Below are 15,307 nucleotides of genomic sequence, written 5' to 3'. Positions count from 1 at the left end.
AAAGGGACCTGGGAGATTGGATTGCCAGGAAGCTGAACAGGAGCCAGCAGTGTGCCCAGGTGGCCAAGAAGGCCAATGGCATCCTGGGCTGGCTCAGGAACAGTGTGGCCAGCAGGTCCAGGGAAGGGATTCTGCCCCTGTACTCAGCTCTGGTGAGGCCACAGCTTGAGTCCTGTGTCCAGTTCTGGGCCCCTCAGCTCTGGAAGGAGATTGAGGTGCTGGAGCAGGTCCAGAGAAGAGCAAGGAGGCTGTGAAGGGATCCAGCAGAATTGCTGTGAGGAAGGGCTGAGGGAGCTGGGGGTGTTGAGGCTGGAGAAGAGGAGGCTCAGGGGAGACCTCATCACTCTCTCCAACTCCCTGAAAGGAGGTTGTAGCCAGGTGGGGGTTGGGCTCTTTTCCCAGGCAACTCTCAGCAAGACAAGAGGGCAGGGTCTCAAGTTGTGCCAGGGGAGGTTTAGGTTGGAGATGAGAAAGAATTTCTTTCTGGAGAGGGTGATCAGGCATTGGAATGGGCTGCCCAGGGAAGTAGTGGATTCTCCGTGTCTGGAGATCTTTCCAAAGAGCCTGGATGTGGCACTGAGTGCCATGGGCTGGGAACTGCAGCGGGAGTGGATCAAGGGTTGGACTTGATGATCTCTGAGGTCCCTTCCAACCCAGCCCATTCCATGATCCTATGATCCTGCCCGGTGCTCAGCTCCCTCCCTCGGCTCCTCCTCCCCCGCTCCCTCCCCGCGGAAGTGTGGGCGGAGCCTCCGCAGGGTTCCGGTGCGGGCGGGGAAGATGGCGAGCACCAAGAGGGTGCTGTACGTGGGTGAGTGGAGGGGCCGGGGGCTGCCCCGGGTGGGTCGGGGGGTTTTGGGGGCTGAGGGCTGTGTCCCCCGCAGGTGGGCTGGCGGAGGAGGTGGACGAGAAGGTTCTGCACGCCGCCTTCATCCCCTTCGGGGACATCACCGACATCCAGATCCCGCTGGACTACGAGACCGGTGCGTGGCCCGGGGGGGCTGCAAGTGGGCTTGGGGCTGGGGGTGGGACAAGGGACTGGGGGGGGTCTTTGCTGCCCGTAACCGTTTGTTTCTGTCTCTCGTACAGAAAAGCACCGGGGATTCGCTTTCGTTGAGTTTGAGCTGGCAGAGGTGAGAAAGCAGCAAATTCTGGAGCCTCTCGGGCTCCTCTCTTCCTCCCCTGGGGTTTTGGGGATGGATCCTCTGCCCTTCGGGCACAGCAGAGGTGCAGGAGGCAGGGATGATGCCACAGCCTCGGGGAGATTCTGTTCTGCTCTTCCAAATCCACTTTTTTCCTCGTTTTCTTTTGGGCTGAAGCACAGCCACTGCCCACCCGAACTCCATCCCTGCTGTCCCTGGAGCTCAGCAGGAACTGGGGGGTTTCTTGGCATTGTGGGCAGCACAGGCTGATGTGTATTTGCTGTCTGATCTGTTCTGGGCTTCATACATGAGATCTCTGTTCTTTTCTCAATTCTTTTATGTATAAGGGATCATGCATAAAATGAACTGAGTGGATTGGCCATGGGAAGACAAACCTGGTACTGGTTTGGATATGGTTCTTGCAAGATCCATCATTTTTTGCATCCCTGAGGTGGATGAGCTTTAGGAAAACAGTCCTTTGGCAATCCTTTTATTTTATTTTTTGCAACAAAATGCTGGGGCACATATAGGCTGAGCCTTAATTTGAAAGTTGGAGAGACAAGAAATTATAATAATGATTTTATTTTTCTTTTTTGGCAGGATGCAGCAGCAGCTATTGACAACATGGTATGGACCCTGATCCCACTGCCCTGTGGGGGGGATACATGGCTTTGCCACCTTCCCAGTAGCACAGTGTGAGCCCCTGTGTGGTATGGGCTACATAGAAGGAAAAAAGCTCTGGTTTGTTCTGGCCTTGATAGGGATTTGGGGTTCACAGTGATTTTTTTTACCATGTGGTGGGCTTTGTTATTTTTTTTTTTCTTCTGCAGAATGAGTCTGAGCTCTTTGGCAGGACAATTCGGGTGAACCTGGCTAAACCAATGCGAATTAAAGAAGGGTCATCCAGGCCTGGTGAGTTGGAGAGGGGAACATCCCCATGGATGCTCAGAGCTTTGTGCTTTCTGATTTCCCAGACCTAGAGATCTCTTCTCTGCATCCTGTTTGGGGACCTGAGCAGCACCTACTAATCCAAAACATCTCCCAATTCCTTGGATGGAAACACTCTTGGCTGCACTTCTAATTACTTTCATGCCCTCCAGCACACAAAGATGTCTGTGCCAGGCAGAGTTGTCCACACATCTGTCCACCTCTGTAAAAATGGGTTGTAAAAATCCCCAAGCAATTGCCCTGCAGGGAGCTGGCCTTGAGCTTGCCCTGCCCAGTGGTGTGTGGCACCTCTGGGAGGAAGCAGGGATGATTTTGTCCCTTATTTCCCCACACCCTGTGTCTTTTGGGGCAGGTGTGGGATCTGCTTTGCAGTGCCCTGACCCGGGCAGCCCCCTGCGTGCTCACTCGTGGCTCTTGGGTTTGGTTCCTGTGCTCTGACCCTTCCTTTTGCCATCACAGTCTGGTCGGATGATGAGTGGCTGAAGAAATTTTCAGGGAAGACTCTGGAGGAGAACACAGAGGAGGCAGGAGCAGAGGCCCCCAAAACAGAGGCACAGGAGGTGGGAAAACCAAGCAGAGCTGTTTGCATCCCTGCTGTCCTGCAGGCTGAGAGCATGGGGCTCTGGAAGCAGAGCAGGGAAATATCATCTCAACTTGCTTTCCTTCTTTCCTGCTCAGGGTGAGCCTCCTGCCAAGAAATCCCGGGTCAACCCTCAGGTTTTCATGGACATCAAGATTGGAAACAAACCTGCGGGGCGGCTGCAGATCCTCCTGCGCTCAGACGTGGTGCCCATGACCGTGGGTGAGGAGAGGCTCAGCCTGCCCAGCCACATGGCTTCCAGCTGTGACACAGCTCTCACCCCTCTCTCTCTCCCTCTTGCCACCCCAACCAGAGAATTTCCGCTGCCTCTGCACCCATGAGAAGGGTTTTGGCTTCAAAGGGAGCAGCTTCCACCGCATCATCCCCCAGTTCATGTGCCAGGCTGGAGACTTCACCAACCACAACGGCACCGGAGGCAAATCCATCTATGGGAAGAAGTTTGATGATGAAAACTTCATTCTGAAACACACGGGGCCAGGTAGAACCAAGTCCCAGAGAGTAAAAAAAGGCTCAACATCATCTCAGAGCCACACTTGGGCTGTTTTGACCTGGAGCATGGTGATAGTGGGAGCTCTGAATTATAATCTGTGCTGCCCAAATGCTGCTTGGGGGGTAATCTGCTGTGCTCAGACCCTGGTGTGTTACCAGCATTCAGAGAGCAGAAATGTGTCGTTTTCCTTCTATCCACACACTGTTAATTTGCAGTGTCATATGATGGAGAAAGTTTCAGAGCTGATTCCCTGTTTGATTTTAAAGGAGAACAGTCACAGCGTGACCATGAGAAGCAGCAGAGAGCAGGCAGGTTTATCTGTGTGCTAACAGCTTTTCTGTTAGTGCAGCTGAAAATAGAAGCACAGTCTCCACCCCTTTCCATCTTTCATATTTACAAGTGCTTCTCTCCCAGTTTTTACCAGTTTCTGTGATACCCAGAGGCTCTCCTAAACCCAGCAGTGGGTTGCAGGGCACGGGAATGGGTTTGGGTGGGCAGCTCACGTGCTGCAGCTCCCTCCCTGCCCTACCACCACATTTTTTTTTGATCCTAGGGCTGTTATCCATGGCAAACTCAGGCCCAAACACCAACGGCTCCCAGTTCTTCATCACCTGTGATAAAACAGACTGGCTGGATGGGAAGCACGTGGTGTTTGGGGAGGTGACAGAGGGCATGGACGTGGTGCGGCAGATCGAGGTGGGTGCTGGTGGTGGGGGGCAGAACCCAACCTCCTCCTTTACCCTTGCTTTTCTTCACTTGAATTCTTGCTGCTCTTTTCTCAAAGGCTCAGGGCACCAAAGATGGGAAACCGAAGCAGAAGGTGATTATCTCAGACTGTGGGGAGTGCCCATGAGCTCTGCTCCTGGAGAGGGCTGGATGGGGGGGAGCCTGGACTGAGGAGTTGGCTGGGCTGGGGTGGTCCCACCACCCCCCTGGCAGTGCCCAGCTCCTGCTGAAGATCCCTTGTGGCTCCTGGTGAAATTCTCCTGCAAAGCTTGGTGAGAACGTGGCTGTTTAGAGCAGGGCTGGTTCTGCTGCCCTCTTCTGGAAAGACGTTATGTTTAGGTAAAAATAAAACCTTGTATTGAAAATATTGCAGCCCTACCCCTGGCTGCTGGGTTCTGACAGTGTGAGGATGGTCTTTGAGCAGAGATGATATATAAATATATATTTTTTAATTTGCATTCACCCTCATCTTCTCCAATCTGGTGTGTAAACCCTGGCTCTGGGGAAAGCTGGAAGAGCAGAGCCAGATCTCTGGGGTTTTTCCAGCAGCAGGAGCTGTGCTGTAGTTTTTGGGGCTCTGCAATGTCCTTTCCCATCAGCAGAGGGAGGCAGGGCCCTGGCTGGTGGCTGTGTGTCTGGGAAGCCAGCCTGGTCCTGCTCCATCTCCATCCCAGAGGGAGGGCATTTACTGGGAACGGGAAAAGGAATTTACTGGGGTCAGGAGAAGAAGCCCCAGGAAATGAAGCAGCCTTTTAGGTGCTAGAAGGAGGGGAAAAAAAAAAAACAAACCAATGATGAGGCTGTAAGAATCCCAGACAGAGTTGCTGCTGTGCTGTGGCATTTATTAAAAAACAAACAGCAAGAAAAACTACATATTTACTTTCCAATCTAGGCGTTTATTTTCTAAGTGTCATAGCTCTCTATATATTTATTTCTTTTCCAACTCGCTGAGTTTGTGAACTTTTCAGTAAACAGGAGCAGGTTAGTCAGCCAGCTAGTTAATTGGCTGATGGTGTTTTCATTAAGGGAATTAAAAGCACTGGGTTGAGGGGGGTTGGTTAGAGGTACATGGCCAGAAACAGCTCAATCTCAAAGCACCTCAGCTGCTGCCTTCCTTCCCTAATTCCTTTTCAGCCCAAGCTGCTTCCCCCAGAGCTGACAAATCAATCATGAATAAAACAGATTTGTAAATAGCTACACATCCTTTTTCCTATCTATATCTCAATGTATGTGTAAGAGAATAAAAGTTTTATATTATTTTTTATATTATTTACTCTTGACGAAGGGGTGGAAGGGATTTCTTTTTTTTATTTCTTTTTTTTTTTATTATTATTACTCGTGATGGATTTTGCTAGGATGCAGCTTGTGAAACTCCCTTTTTTCAAACAACTAACAGGAACCCAGTGTCAGGGAGCTCCAGGTGGGATGGGATGGAGCTGGGGTGGGAGCCAGCCCTCAGTGACAGCCGCAGGATTTCACCACCATGTTGCGGTGCTTCTTGAGGATGACGTTGTTGTTGCTGTCATAGTAGAGGACAGAGGTGGCACTGAGCTTGGTGGGGGCACAGCACGCCTTGGGCACAGCCTCGGGCTTCATCAGGTGGACCTGGGGGATGGATGGAGCCTGAGAGTGCTGGGCAAAGCAGCTCCAGGCAGAAGATAAACCCTGGAGCTGGCCCTGCCCTGCAAAGAGCCTGGGTGAAGGGGGAGAGGGCTTCCAGCTTATTGCACAATATTTAAAGTCTGGGCAGCCTTTGGTTTGGATTGGGGTTGTAGGTCAGGCACCCCCTTTGTTAATTCGGGATTTCTGGGCCCTTTTCTTATTGTAAATAGGCAAATGGCTGAAGAAGTACCAACCAGGGCAGTGCCAGGCTCCCTCCTGTGCAGGTGCTTGGGTGATATTGAAGTAGAGATTCCCCCTTAGGGCTCAATGCTGCCCCAAACTGAACACATTGCACTGAAATTCTGAGTACTCAGCACCTCTCTGAACACATCCTTCATCCCTTAATCCAGACAATTATCCCAGCCCCTGGACATCCAGCATGTACTGGGATGCTCAGAGCCTGCTGGGACCTCAAGCCCTGCCCGGCTCTGCCCAACATGTGCGATTCATTTCTTTCAGAGGCAGCTGAGCTCTCCTAGCTCGGAAGTCCGGTGTTTTTTTGCTGTCAAACCCTGCTATTTGCAGCAGAGCAGGGGCTGGCACCGCTCCCCAGGCCGCCTTTGCTCCGGAGCTTCCCAGAAGAGGCGGCTCCCGGAGCCAGGTGATTCACATCCTGCCCAAACGGCTCCGTTTCGGGAAGAGCGTTGGGTGTAGGGGTGCTGGGTGGGTGTAAGGGGGGGTTATGGGACCATGCCAGGGTTGTGCCCAACCCCGGACAGGGCCTCTGGCAGATTTGTCAGTGTAAAAATGAAACCCCGGCAGGCAAGCCCTTCAAAGGCTGAGCCGAGGACTCGGCGCTCCCTGTAATTAACCTTGAGCACCGGTGTGACTCTGCCATTGGGAAATCAAACACTCACAGGGCAGGAAATTCCAGAAATTAAAGCACCGGCTGGGATGTGGGGTGGGTTTGGGACAAGAGAGGGGAAAGGAAAAAAAAAAGACACAAACCCAAACAAACAAACAAACAAAAAAAAAACCACCCCAAAACCCCAACAACAAACAGGGCATAAAAAGCTTCCTGCTTGGAACATGCTGAGCCCAACATTTGGGAACTGCACCCCCTCCCCCGACCCAAACTAAACTCCTGAAGGCAGCCCCAAATTCAGGGGAATCTTCTGGGGTCACCCAGGGTCCCCAGTGTCCCCACTCCCCTGGGTGGCACTGACCAGGGACTGCAGGATGGCGTGGTTGGTGGCATTCATGCAGGAGTCCAGGGGGAAGGCACACTCCCCCTCGCAGTAGTAGGCTGAGTATCCTTGTGGGGCAATCACCCAATCCTGGAAAAAAAACAAATTAAAAGAAACCTAAAGGATTTACAGGGGTTACTGTGACAGCTGCACCCCTCCATCCATTCCCCACCTGCAAAAACATCCCAGCCAGCTCCTCCCTGGCAGCAGTGCCAGCAGCAAGGGTTTATTTTGATTTTTTTTTTTTTTTTTTTGACTGAGCCATAAGTTTTTCAGGGTTATGGGTGGGGTTTGGGGTTAGGGCAGTTCACATTTCCCTTCCCAGCTCCTGGCCTCCTGGTTGCCCCACACTGGGGGATCCCTGAATGGGTGGGAGACACAAGGCTGGGATGGAGCCCCTGGGACAGGGGACATTGATGGGTTGGTTTGTTGGTTTTTTTTTTCTTTTTTCCCCACATTTATTTCTCCTGATAAACAAGTACCAGCCAACCAAGGTCCTGAAAGCTGACATAGAGCTCGTGGCGCCGGCAGACCTGGCGCCCATCTGCAGCATGGACATCATCTGTGGGAGAAGGGGAGAAGCAGCATCAGCCCCAGGGATTCTGGCATCCCAAATCCCCCCCCACACCATCCCTGGCTTCACCATCCCTGCTCCAGGCTGGGATCCAACAGCCCAGCCATAGGGGATCAGGTAAGAGAGGAGTCCCCATGGTTGCACAAAAGGGAAAAAGCTCCAAACCAGCCTGAAACTGGTCCTGAAACCAGCCATTACTGCTCCAGCAATGGGACAAGGGGGATCCAGCCTGGGAAGGGTTAAATCCCAGCTCTGCACCGGGCCCAGTTGGTTTCCAGGGGTTCTCAAGCTGAACAACTTTGGAAGAGCTGAGGCTTTGTGCTCCTGAGCAGCTTCCCAGGGCAACAGCCTTTCAGGATGATGCTCTCCCAGGGCAGCTTCAAAACCGAGGGCAACGATGCAAAGAAGTCCAATATTCAGGTATCCCAACCCCCCCAGGAACCACCATCAACTCGAGGCCACTCACCCCAAACCTAACCCGTGCTGCAAACAACCCCAATCCTAAAAACCCAGAGCTCTTTGCTCCCCCTGGTGTTGCGTTTCTGGGTGAAAATGTGGATTTCTTACACGATGATTCTCTAACAAAAGGTCCCCTGCCTGGCAAAGCTCTTACCAAAAATCCCCGGCAGCTTGTTTGGATGGGGGAGGTCGTTGGTTTTTTTGGGCTGCCGTCTCCTGGGGGGTTTGGCTGCCCGGGGGACACGCACGGGGCTGGGGCTGGCCCGGAAAAATGTCACCATGAAGGGTTGCTTGGAGCGGGGACCCCGGCGCCCCAACAACCCCGCCGAGCCTGGGTCAACGCTGTGCCCTGAAGGGATGGGAGCAGGCAGAATAAATTCATTCGGTTAAAGGAAAGAGGGGAGGAAAAAAAAAATAATCCAGGATATTTGCAGCTCAGAGCTGTGGGTTTGGCATCCTGAGTGCTGGAACACCCCACCCACCCCCACCCGAGGCTCCCATCCTGCCGTGTCTCCCCTGATGGGGGCAGCTCACAGGGGTGATGCAGCCTCATCCTGCGTGGCCACCACTACAAGATGTCACACAGAGCAACTCCAGGATTAAAAGCAAGTAAAAACCAGTTTTTCCCTTCACTCCTGGGGGGAAAGCTGGGGCAGGGAGGGCTGGGGCATTAAAAGCTGAGGTTTCTCCCCCCATGGGGGCAGAGATGCTCTTTGTTGTGCCTCCTTGCTCGGGCACCTTTGGAGCAGCTGTGACCCCTTAATAAGAAGAAGATTAATACCCCAGCTCATCCTCCAGGCTCCCTCCAGGTAAGGAGCTGATTAAGATGGGGTTATTCCAGCCCCCACCAGGAACCCCATGAGCATTAACACCTTTGGGAGGCTTTGCTATCAGGGCAAACCCAGCACTGAACCTTCTCCCTCACAGCTGGAAATTTAGAATTGCAGCAAGATAAACCTCTCCCTCCTGCCCACCATGGTAGGGGGGAGAGGGCTCCAGTTCCTGGGGATTTAGCCCCAAAGGCTGCAGGTGGGCTAGGCATGCTTACCATCCTCTGTCTCCACATAGAGTCGCAGCCCCAGGTTGTATTTCTGATCCACTAACCAGTGGTTGCTGGCAGCTGTGACATCAAATACCAGCCAGCCCTCTGTCCCAGCACGCAGGTCCTGGACATCCAGCAGGAACAGGTCAGACTCCCTGTGGAAAAACAAAACCCAAAGGTTGAGTAACAGCACCCAAAGGGCACCAGGGAGAACTCATGGAAATGACTCCTCGGTGCCTGTGTCTGTACAGGGTGTCTGACTGGGTCAGGACAGTGGCTCCCAGGGCCTCTGGCTGTGCTGCACATGATGGTGGCACCTTTGGCAGCTGCTCTGGGAAAAGCATCCACCCAGCCCCGGCGCTGGGTGTGGCACTGCCCGGTGGGAATGTGTGGGAGCAGCCGGCCAGGGTGCTGCTTCCCTGGGTATCTGCATCATGGGGAGAAGGGCTGGGGAGCTCAAGCTTCATCCTCATCCTTCTCTCCTTCCCCATACCTAGTTTCATCCCTGTTCCCATCCTCATCCCTATCCCCATCATCTTCTTTCCCATTCCTAATTTCATCTCTGCCATCTTCAACCCCATTCCCATCCCCATCCTCTTAATTCCCATCCCACATCTTCCTTCCAACCCCTAATTTTATCCCCACCATCCCCATCCCATCATCTTCTTTCCCACTCCTAATTTTACCCCCATCATCCCCATCTCATTATCTCTCCCATCCATAATTTCATCCCCATCATCTTCACCCCCATCTCCATCCTCATCCCCAACCCCATTGTCTCCATTCCCAACCCCGTTTCATCCCCAGCTCCATCACCTCCATCCCCATCACCTGTTGGAGTGCTCAGCTGCAATCTCATAGATGCTGAGGTGAAGGGTGGTGTTGGGGTTCCGGGTCACCCCTCGAGCTTTGTAGATGCGGAACTCGGCGGCCGTCACCGACTCACCCGTGGGCACCTGGGTCAGGTCGAACCTGAACTCCTTCCAGTAGGGCTTCGGGGAGAAGATGTCCCTGTCCTGCTCCACTGCAGAGCAAAAGGGTCAGCTGGACCCTCACCCATGGGCTGAGCAGAGAGGCTGCAGCCCCCCCCCCCCCCCCCTCCCAGGACCCAGTTTGTCCCCAGTGTGGGGATAAAAACCCACAGACCCCCTTGCTGCAAATCCCCACCTCTCCTCTCCTGAGCATGTCAATCTTGATGCAACCCCCTCCTATTTTATTCACCTACCTCTACTTTATTTTTCCCCCACCTGCCAGCTCTCTTTCTTTATGATTAATTCAAACAAATTAAAATAAAAAGGCTTGGTTACAGCAGGCACACAGTGCAGCTGTCCCTTGTGCAGGTTTGGGGGCTGCAGCCCTTTGCACTTTGGGGGGAAAGCACCCCAAAACCTGAGTTTGGGGCTTGGTGGGATGGTCAGCAGCAGGAATTGGGGTTTCTGCAAAGCTATTCTGGTGACAGGTGCTCAGGGGACAACACCAGCACACACTGGGGCTCTCCAGGGCCACCCAGGGTGTCACAGGTCCTCTCAGCCCTGCAGGCTCCTTCCTCCTTGCTGCAAACTTAGTGCAGGTTTGGGAAGGAAAAAAATCAGGTGATTTCTTTAGTGCAGCAATGCAGCCCCACATGGTTTCTCTCATCTGTAATTATTTTTTTCAAATGGTGCTTTAAAAACCTTCCAGGTTGCCATGACTGAGCTTAATTAAAGTGATTAAAACTCCTCCTGCTTCAGGCACAAAAGCAACGCAACCAATCTGACCCAGTGCTTACTTTTAAAAAAAAAGAAAACAACCAAATCATTAAGTAAATTAACTTTGCACCTATTTTTTTAAACTGGTTCCAGAGGGAAAAAAAAAACAAACCAGTCTAAATTTACTACACCATTAGGCTGCTGCCCACATTGACACGGGGGGAGCAGCCAGCGCATCTTTCCAAACCCAGTGCTGAGATTTGAATTCAACATCCATGAATATATATATATGAATATTTTTTTTCCTTTAAAATAAATAAAAAAAAACACCCCACATTCCCTCCAGCTCCTGGGCTCACCACAAGTTATGTTACAAAAAAAGCCCAGGGCCAGGCGGGCAGGGACGGATGCGGAGAGAGCTTCCTGCTGCCGGCTGCCCGCCAGCTCCAGGGAGGAGGATGCTGTGGGGAGCTGGGTCCAGCCCCTTCACCCCCTCCATGGGGACACACACCAACCCCCTGCACCCCCTCAGGGGTTCCCCAGCTCTTTGCTACATTTCCATTTCTCCCACTTCCCCAGCGCTGGTGTTTTCATGCTCCTGGGAGGTTCAAGATGCTCCTGGTGGTGATGCTGCTTGGCTCTTGGAAAAATCCTTAAATCCCCCCAAAAGCCAACGAGAGGAATCCAGAGGATTTATCCAGAGGATAAACCACCAGCTGGGTGTCCCACAGACTGTCCAGGGGACACCGTGTGTCCCCATGGGTATATTCAGTCACCTGTCAACCTGCTGCTCCTTGGCATCAGGTGAAACCCAAAAGGACTGAATCTGGGCTTAGGAGCCACCAGGATCTTCCTGAGATGGGGGTATCTGGCAAAGTGATGCTGCAGCAGGGGTGGGGTGGGGGGCAGGGAAGGTGACAAGGAGGTGACAGGGACCCAGAGATCCAGAAATAGCCCCTGGGGTGATTTTCAGCCCCAGAAAACTTTTCCTAAAGGAGCATCTGGTCGGGAATTCTTCACACCCAAAAGGTGTGGAGGTGATGGAGGAGACTGGGGATGAAAGCAGAGGAGGGAGGGAGGGAAGCTTAGGGATGCCCTGATGAGATAAGAAAGGGATGGGAAAGGCAAAAGGAGAAAGCAATTAGCTGTGCATCTTGATGAACCAAACGAGCTGGGCTTCCTTAACAAGCTGCCTGGTGTTTAATCTCCCCCTCTTTGCTGGCAAAACTATAAATTGCTGCAAAATCCCCACCCTGCAATGGGGAAGCACCCCTGAAAGCACCTGGCACCCTTTATTCAGGGAGAAAAGTGGGTGCTCAGCGTGGTGCTGGGACCTTCCCTGGGAACCTGCGATTGATTTGGGGCGGGTTGGCTCAGCTGCACCCACAACCCCTCAATTAGCTGTGGGTGGATGATCCGGATTGAGGAGGAGACACACTAAAAAAACCCAACCCAAGCTCTTTGCTCTCCTTGCCCCCTCCTTCAGCACTCACTCTCTCACCCCTCAGAGCTGCTGCATCTTTCCCCAAACTTGGAAGCCACTACCTACTGCCCTCAAAAAAAAAAAAAAAAAAAGATTATTTTGCATATTATTTAAATGCAACCCCTGACAGGGGATGCCCAGCTCCAGCCAGGATGAGCCCTGCTGCACCTCCCAACCCTGCTGGGTCTCTTCCCAGGGATGGGGTGATGGGGCCACCACCCTCCCTCCTGCTCCCCAGGTTATTTTTAGCTGCACTTTTTCATTGCAAACTTTCTCTGTTTCTATAAACGGCCCCATCAGTTGTAATTACTGGTCCTGGCTGCTCCCAATGGTCCCCACGATCATTTCAGGCACTAAATTAAAAGGAAATGCCAGGATATTCAACCACATCAAGTGCTCAGTAGCCTGAAATAGGTTGAAAGGAGATGCGAGGAAGATGCTGTCCTTCACTTGCATGTAGGAAAAACCCAAGCTCCTGAGGTTTTCCAAAGCAGGGAGAGATATGAGAGTTATCCCAAGCTTTGTGAAATGCAGCTGAGCTCCTGCTTCATCTCCTGAGTGTCTCCTCCATCTCCCCAGATGAACATCAAGGGCCCCCAGACTCACAAACATCCAGCCAAGGGCAGGTGGACCCCAAGGGAATTGGATTTTCCTATTTAAAACACGGGCTCATCATGGAGAACTCACATCTCAGCACGGGCTGCCGGGGAGCCCTCAGCTCTGCTGGGTTTTCTGCCCGAGCTGCCAAAGAGGCTCAAACAGCTGCAAAATGAAAGCAGGAGTGGGGAAAATCCCCACCCAGCTGCTGGATTTTGGTGGTAATTGGGGTGGGGTGGGGGACGGGAGGGCAGCGGGCGATGCTCTGCAGAGCAGCACCCCCCAAACTTCTTAAATCAGAGAGGATGAAGTGGGCTCCCACCCGGTGAAGCTGGAGCTTGGCAGAAAGCCACAGGCAGAGCTTCATCGGGCTGGTTGTGGGGGTAGGACAACCACCCAACCACATCCCGGGGCAGCGGCGGATGAGGGAAAGGGAGGATGGGTGTGTGTGGGGGCTCGGGCAGGCTGCAGCCCTGCAAACCTCCTCCTCCTCCTTCCCCTTACAAACCTCTCTGCTCCATTCCTACTAATCGTGACTCATGGCCGGTGACTTAGCCCTCGAGGAGAAGAAACCCATCCTTACCCCAAAAACAACCCCCAGGCAGGGCACAGAAATAGCCCGGGTCAGGCGGAGAGGAAAGGTTTTATCTCCCCGCCGAGGCAGCCAGCGGGATGGGACGGGTGGAGCCAGAACCACCAAACCCAGCCCAAGGTGCCCCGTGGCCGCCCATCACCTGGGGGCCCCTGCTGCCCCCGGCCCCCCCACCTGCCCGCCCAAACCGGGGACAGGTTTGTCCTTTCCCTTCCCCAGGCACAAGGTGTGACCCTGGGAGCCGCGCTCTGGCCCGGCTCACACAGGGCTGAGCGAGGGGGCTGGGAGCAAAGAGGTCCAAGAGCCCAATGGAGCACCGAGTTACCCCATTTGCATGTCCCCATCAGGGTAATTGTGCAGCAAATTATACATGCAAATGAAAGCTGGCCTTCTCCCACAAACATTTATTTCATTAACTTGAAGGGGCTGATGAAGCCACAGAAATCAAAGCCATTCAAATTGAAGGCTGGAACTCTGCTCCTCAACTCTCCCATCTCCAGGAGCACCGGGAAGGGGAGCGGCACCAGCACCCCCCGTGCCAGCACCAACACCTCCCAGGTGGCTTCCCCATCCCCCCTGGACATCCCATCCTGCTTCTCCTCCATCCTGGCCATTTTAAAGCTCTTCTTGGTGCTTGTGTGTTGGTCTGAGTGCCGAGGGGAGTTTGGACTTGGTGTCCCAGCAGCTCCTCCCTCGATCTCAGTGTCCCCAGGTCACTGAGGCCCCACAGCACCAAGGGGTCTAGATGGGAGCTGGGTGATGGAACCCAGCACCCATGGGCACACCAACCACCACCTGGAGCAGCAGGGGCTGTCCCAGGGAACTCCCTGAGCTCTCTACCTGTGGTACAGGGGACACGAGAAAAGATGGTGATGCCTCCATGTCAGGTCCCCTCCCTGCCTAGGCTCCCATGGAGAGTTTCTCCCCATGCTCAGAGTGGGGGGACCCTGAAGGGGTGCAGGGGAGGAAAGGAGCACTGGCTGCCCCTCGGAGGTGCTATGGTGAGGCACCATCCCTTTGCACGCCCTTCAGCACCGCACGGCACAGCAGCCAAATCCAGCCTTGCTCCGAGAAGTGTCCCCAAGCCCAGGACACTAGGACACTGTCAGCGCCAGCCAACAATCCTGCCTTGTGCCTCATGCTTGGGTTTTGCACAGATGCTCCCCAAAAACCTTGTGCTTGGCCTGGGCAGGTGCCCCCGCAGCCTCCGGTCCTGCCCGTTCGCTCGGCTGTGCTCCGGTTCCCCCCGTGCTCCCCGGTCCTGCTCAACCGAGCCGCCGGGATCCTGCCCATGCCCTCCGGTCTCTACCGCTGCCACCGCACGTCCCGCTCCTCCCGGTGCCACCACGGACTCCGACATCCCCGGTGCGCCCCGGTTCTCCCGCACATCCTTGTCCTCCCCATGCCGCCGCCGGTTCCGCTCCTCCCGGTGTCCCTCTTATCCCGATACTCCCTCCGGCTCTGCTCCCCCCAGTGCCCTCCCCGTCCCCGCTGTCCCCAGGGGCAGCTCTCACCCATATTGACGAGGCTGACAACGGTATCGGCGTGGCTGACGACGCTGCCGGGCGGGGGGCTCTGGGTGCTGAGCCCGGTAAGCACCGGCCGGGACACCGCCGCCTCCTCCTCCGCATCCTCCACCTCCTCATCCCCGGCCACGGCGTGGTAAAGGTCCAGCATGAAGAGGGGGGCGGCGGCGGAGGGGGCGCGGGCGGCGGGATGGTTGCGGGGCCGGGGCCGGCCGGGCAGCCCCAGCACGGCCAGGATCTCCCGCTGCACGTCCCGCCGCTCCCCGCCGCTCAGCCGCCGCTGGAGGAACCCGGAGGTGTGGATGCGGCGGCGGAGGAGGAGGCTGCCGCTGCCCAGCTGCCCCAGCACCGCCGCCACCCAGAGCAGCGCCAGAGCCCCCAGAGGACCCCCGGCCGCCCCGCGCCCCGGCCCCATGGCCCCCGCCGCCGGCCGGGCCCCCCGGTGCGGCACGGCGCTGGGCACCGGCACCGGGCACGCCCCAGCCCGCCCCGACGGGGCGAGGGAAAGGGACGGTCCCGCCAGCGGCACCTCCCCGGCCACGGCTCCGGGACGTCCCGACCCTCCCAGCCCTATAGGTCCCGGGGAACAG

General features: G+C 54.8%; 2 protein-coding genes across 2 annotated transcripts; one reads left to right on the top strand and one right to left on the bottom strand.

Annotated features, from left to right (window-relative positions):
* Positions 1 to 733: 733 nt before the first annotated feature.
* On the top strand, positions 734 to 4,362 carry PPIE (peptidylprolyl isomerase E). Its single transcript, XM_030464510.1, has 10 exons — positions 734 to 811; positions 885 to 983; positions 1,090 to 1,133; positions 1,743 to 1,769; positions 1,973 to 2,054; positions 2,550 to 2,650; positions 2,769 to 2,892; positions 2,984 to 3,169; positions 3,735 to 3,877; positions 3,966 to 4,362. The coding sequence occupies exons 1-10, from the start codon at positions 781 to 783 to the stop codon at positions 4,032 to 4,034; spliced, it is 906 nt and encodes a 301-aa protein (XP_030320370.1). The 5' UTR covers positions 734 to 780; the 3' UTR covers positions 4,035 to 4,362.
* Positions 4,363 to 5,251: 889 nt separating this feature from the next.
* Positions 5,252 to 15,132, bottom strand: LOC103532686 (bone morphogenetic protein 8B). Its single transcript, XM_030464395.1, has 7 exons — positions 14,706 to 15,132; positions 9,663 to 9,855; positions 8,838 to 8,986; positions 7,944 to 8,138; positions 7,239 to 7,318; positions 6,736 to 6,846; positions 5,252 to 5,512 (listed from the first exon to the last, which is right to left on the bottom strand). Exons 1-7 carry the CDS (start codon positions 15,130 to 15,132, stop codon positions 5,363 to 5,365), a joined length of 1,305 nt encoding a protein of 434 aa, XP_030320255.1. The 3' UTR covers positions 5,252 to 5,362.
* Between the last annotated feature and the right edge of the window lie 175 nt (positions 15,133 to 15,307).

This window comes from Calypte anna, chromosome 23 (assembly GCF_003957555.1).
Source record: "Calypte anna isolate BGI_N300 chromosome 23, bCalAnn1_v1.p, whole genome shotgun sequence".
Lineage (NCBI taxonomy): Eukaryota > Metazoa > Chordata > Aves > Apodiformes > Trochilidae > Calypte > Calypte anna.
This window is presented reverse-complemented; position numbering and strand designations above follow the sequence as displayed.

What these genes read in the sequence shown, in the direction of transcription:
- PPIE (XM_030464510.1), top strand. Translation starts at nt 781, where the DNA reads ATGGCGAGCACCAAGAGGGTGCTGTACGTGG. An exon ending in CAGCAGCTATTGACAACATG is followed by an intron (nt 1,770 to 1,972) that starts GTATGGACCCTG and finishes TTTCTTCTGCAG; the next exon opens with AATGAGTCTGAGCTCTTTGG. An exon ending in AGAAGGGTCATCCAGGCCTG is followed by an intron (nt 2,055 to 2,549) that starts GTGAGTTGGAGA and finishes TTGCCATCACAG; the next exon opens with TCTGGTCGGATGATGAGTGG.
- LOC103532686 (XM_030464395.1), bottom strand. Translation starts at nt 15,132, where the DNA reads ATGGGGCCGGGGCGCGGGGCGGCCGGGGGTCCTCTGGGGGCTCTGGCG. An exon ending in GCAGCTGAGCACTCCAACAG is followed by an intron (nt 8,987 to 9,662) that starts GTGATGGGGATG and finishes GTTTTTCCACAG; the next exon opens with GGAGTCTGACCTGTTCCTGC. An exon ending in CTATGTGGAGACAGAGGATG is followed by an intron (nt 8,139 to 8,837) that starts GTAAGCATGCCT and finishes CCATCCCTTCAG; the next exon opens with GGCACAGCGTTGACCCAGGC.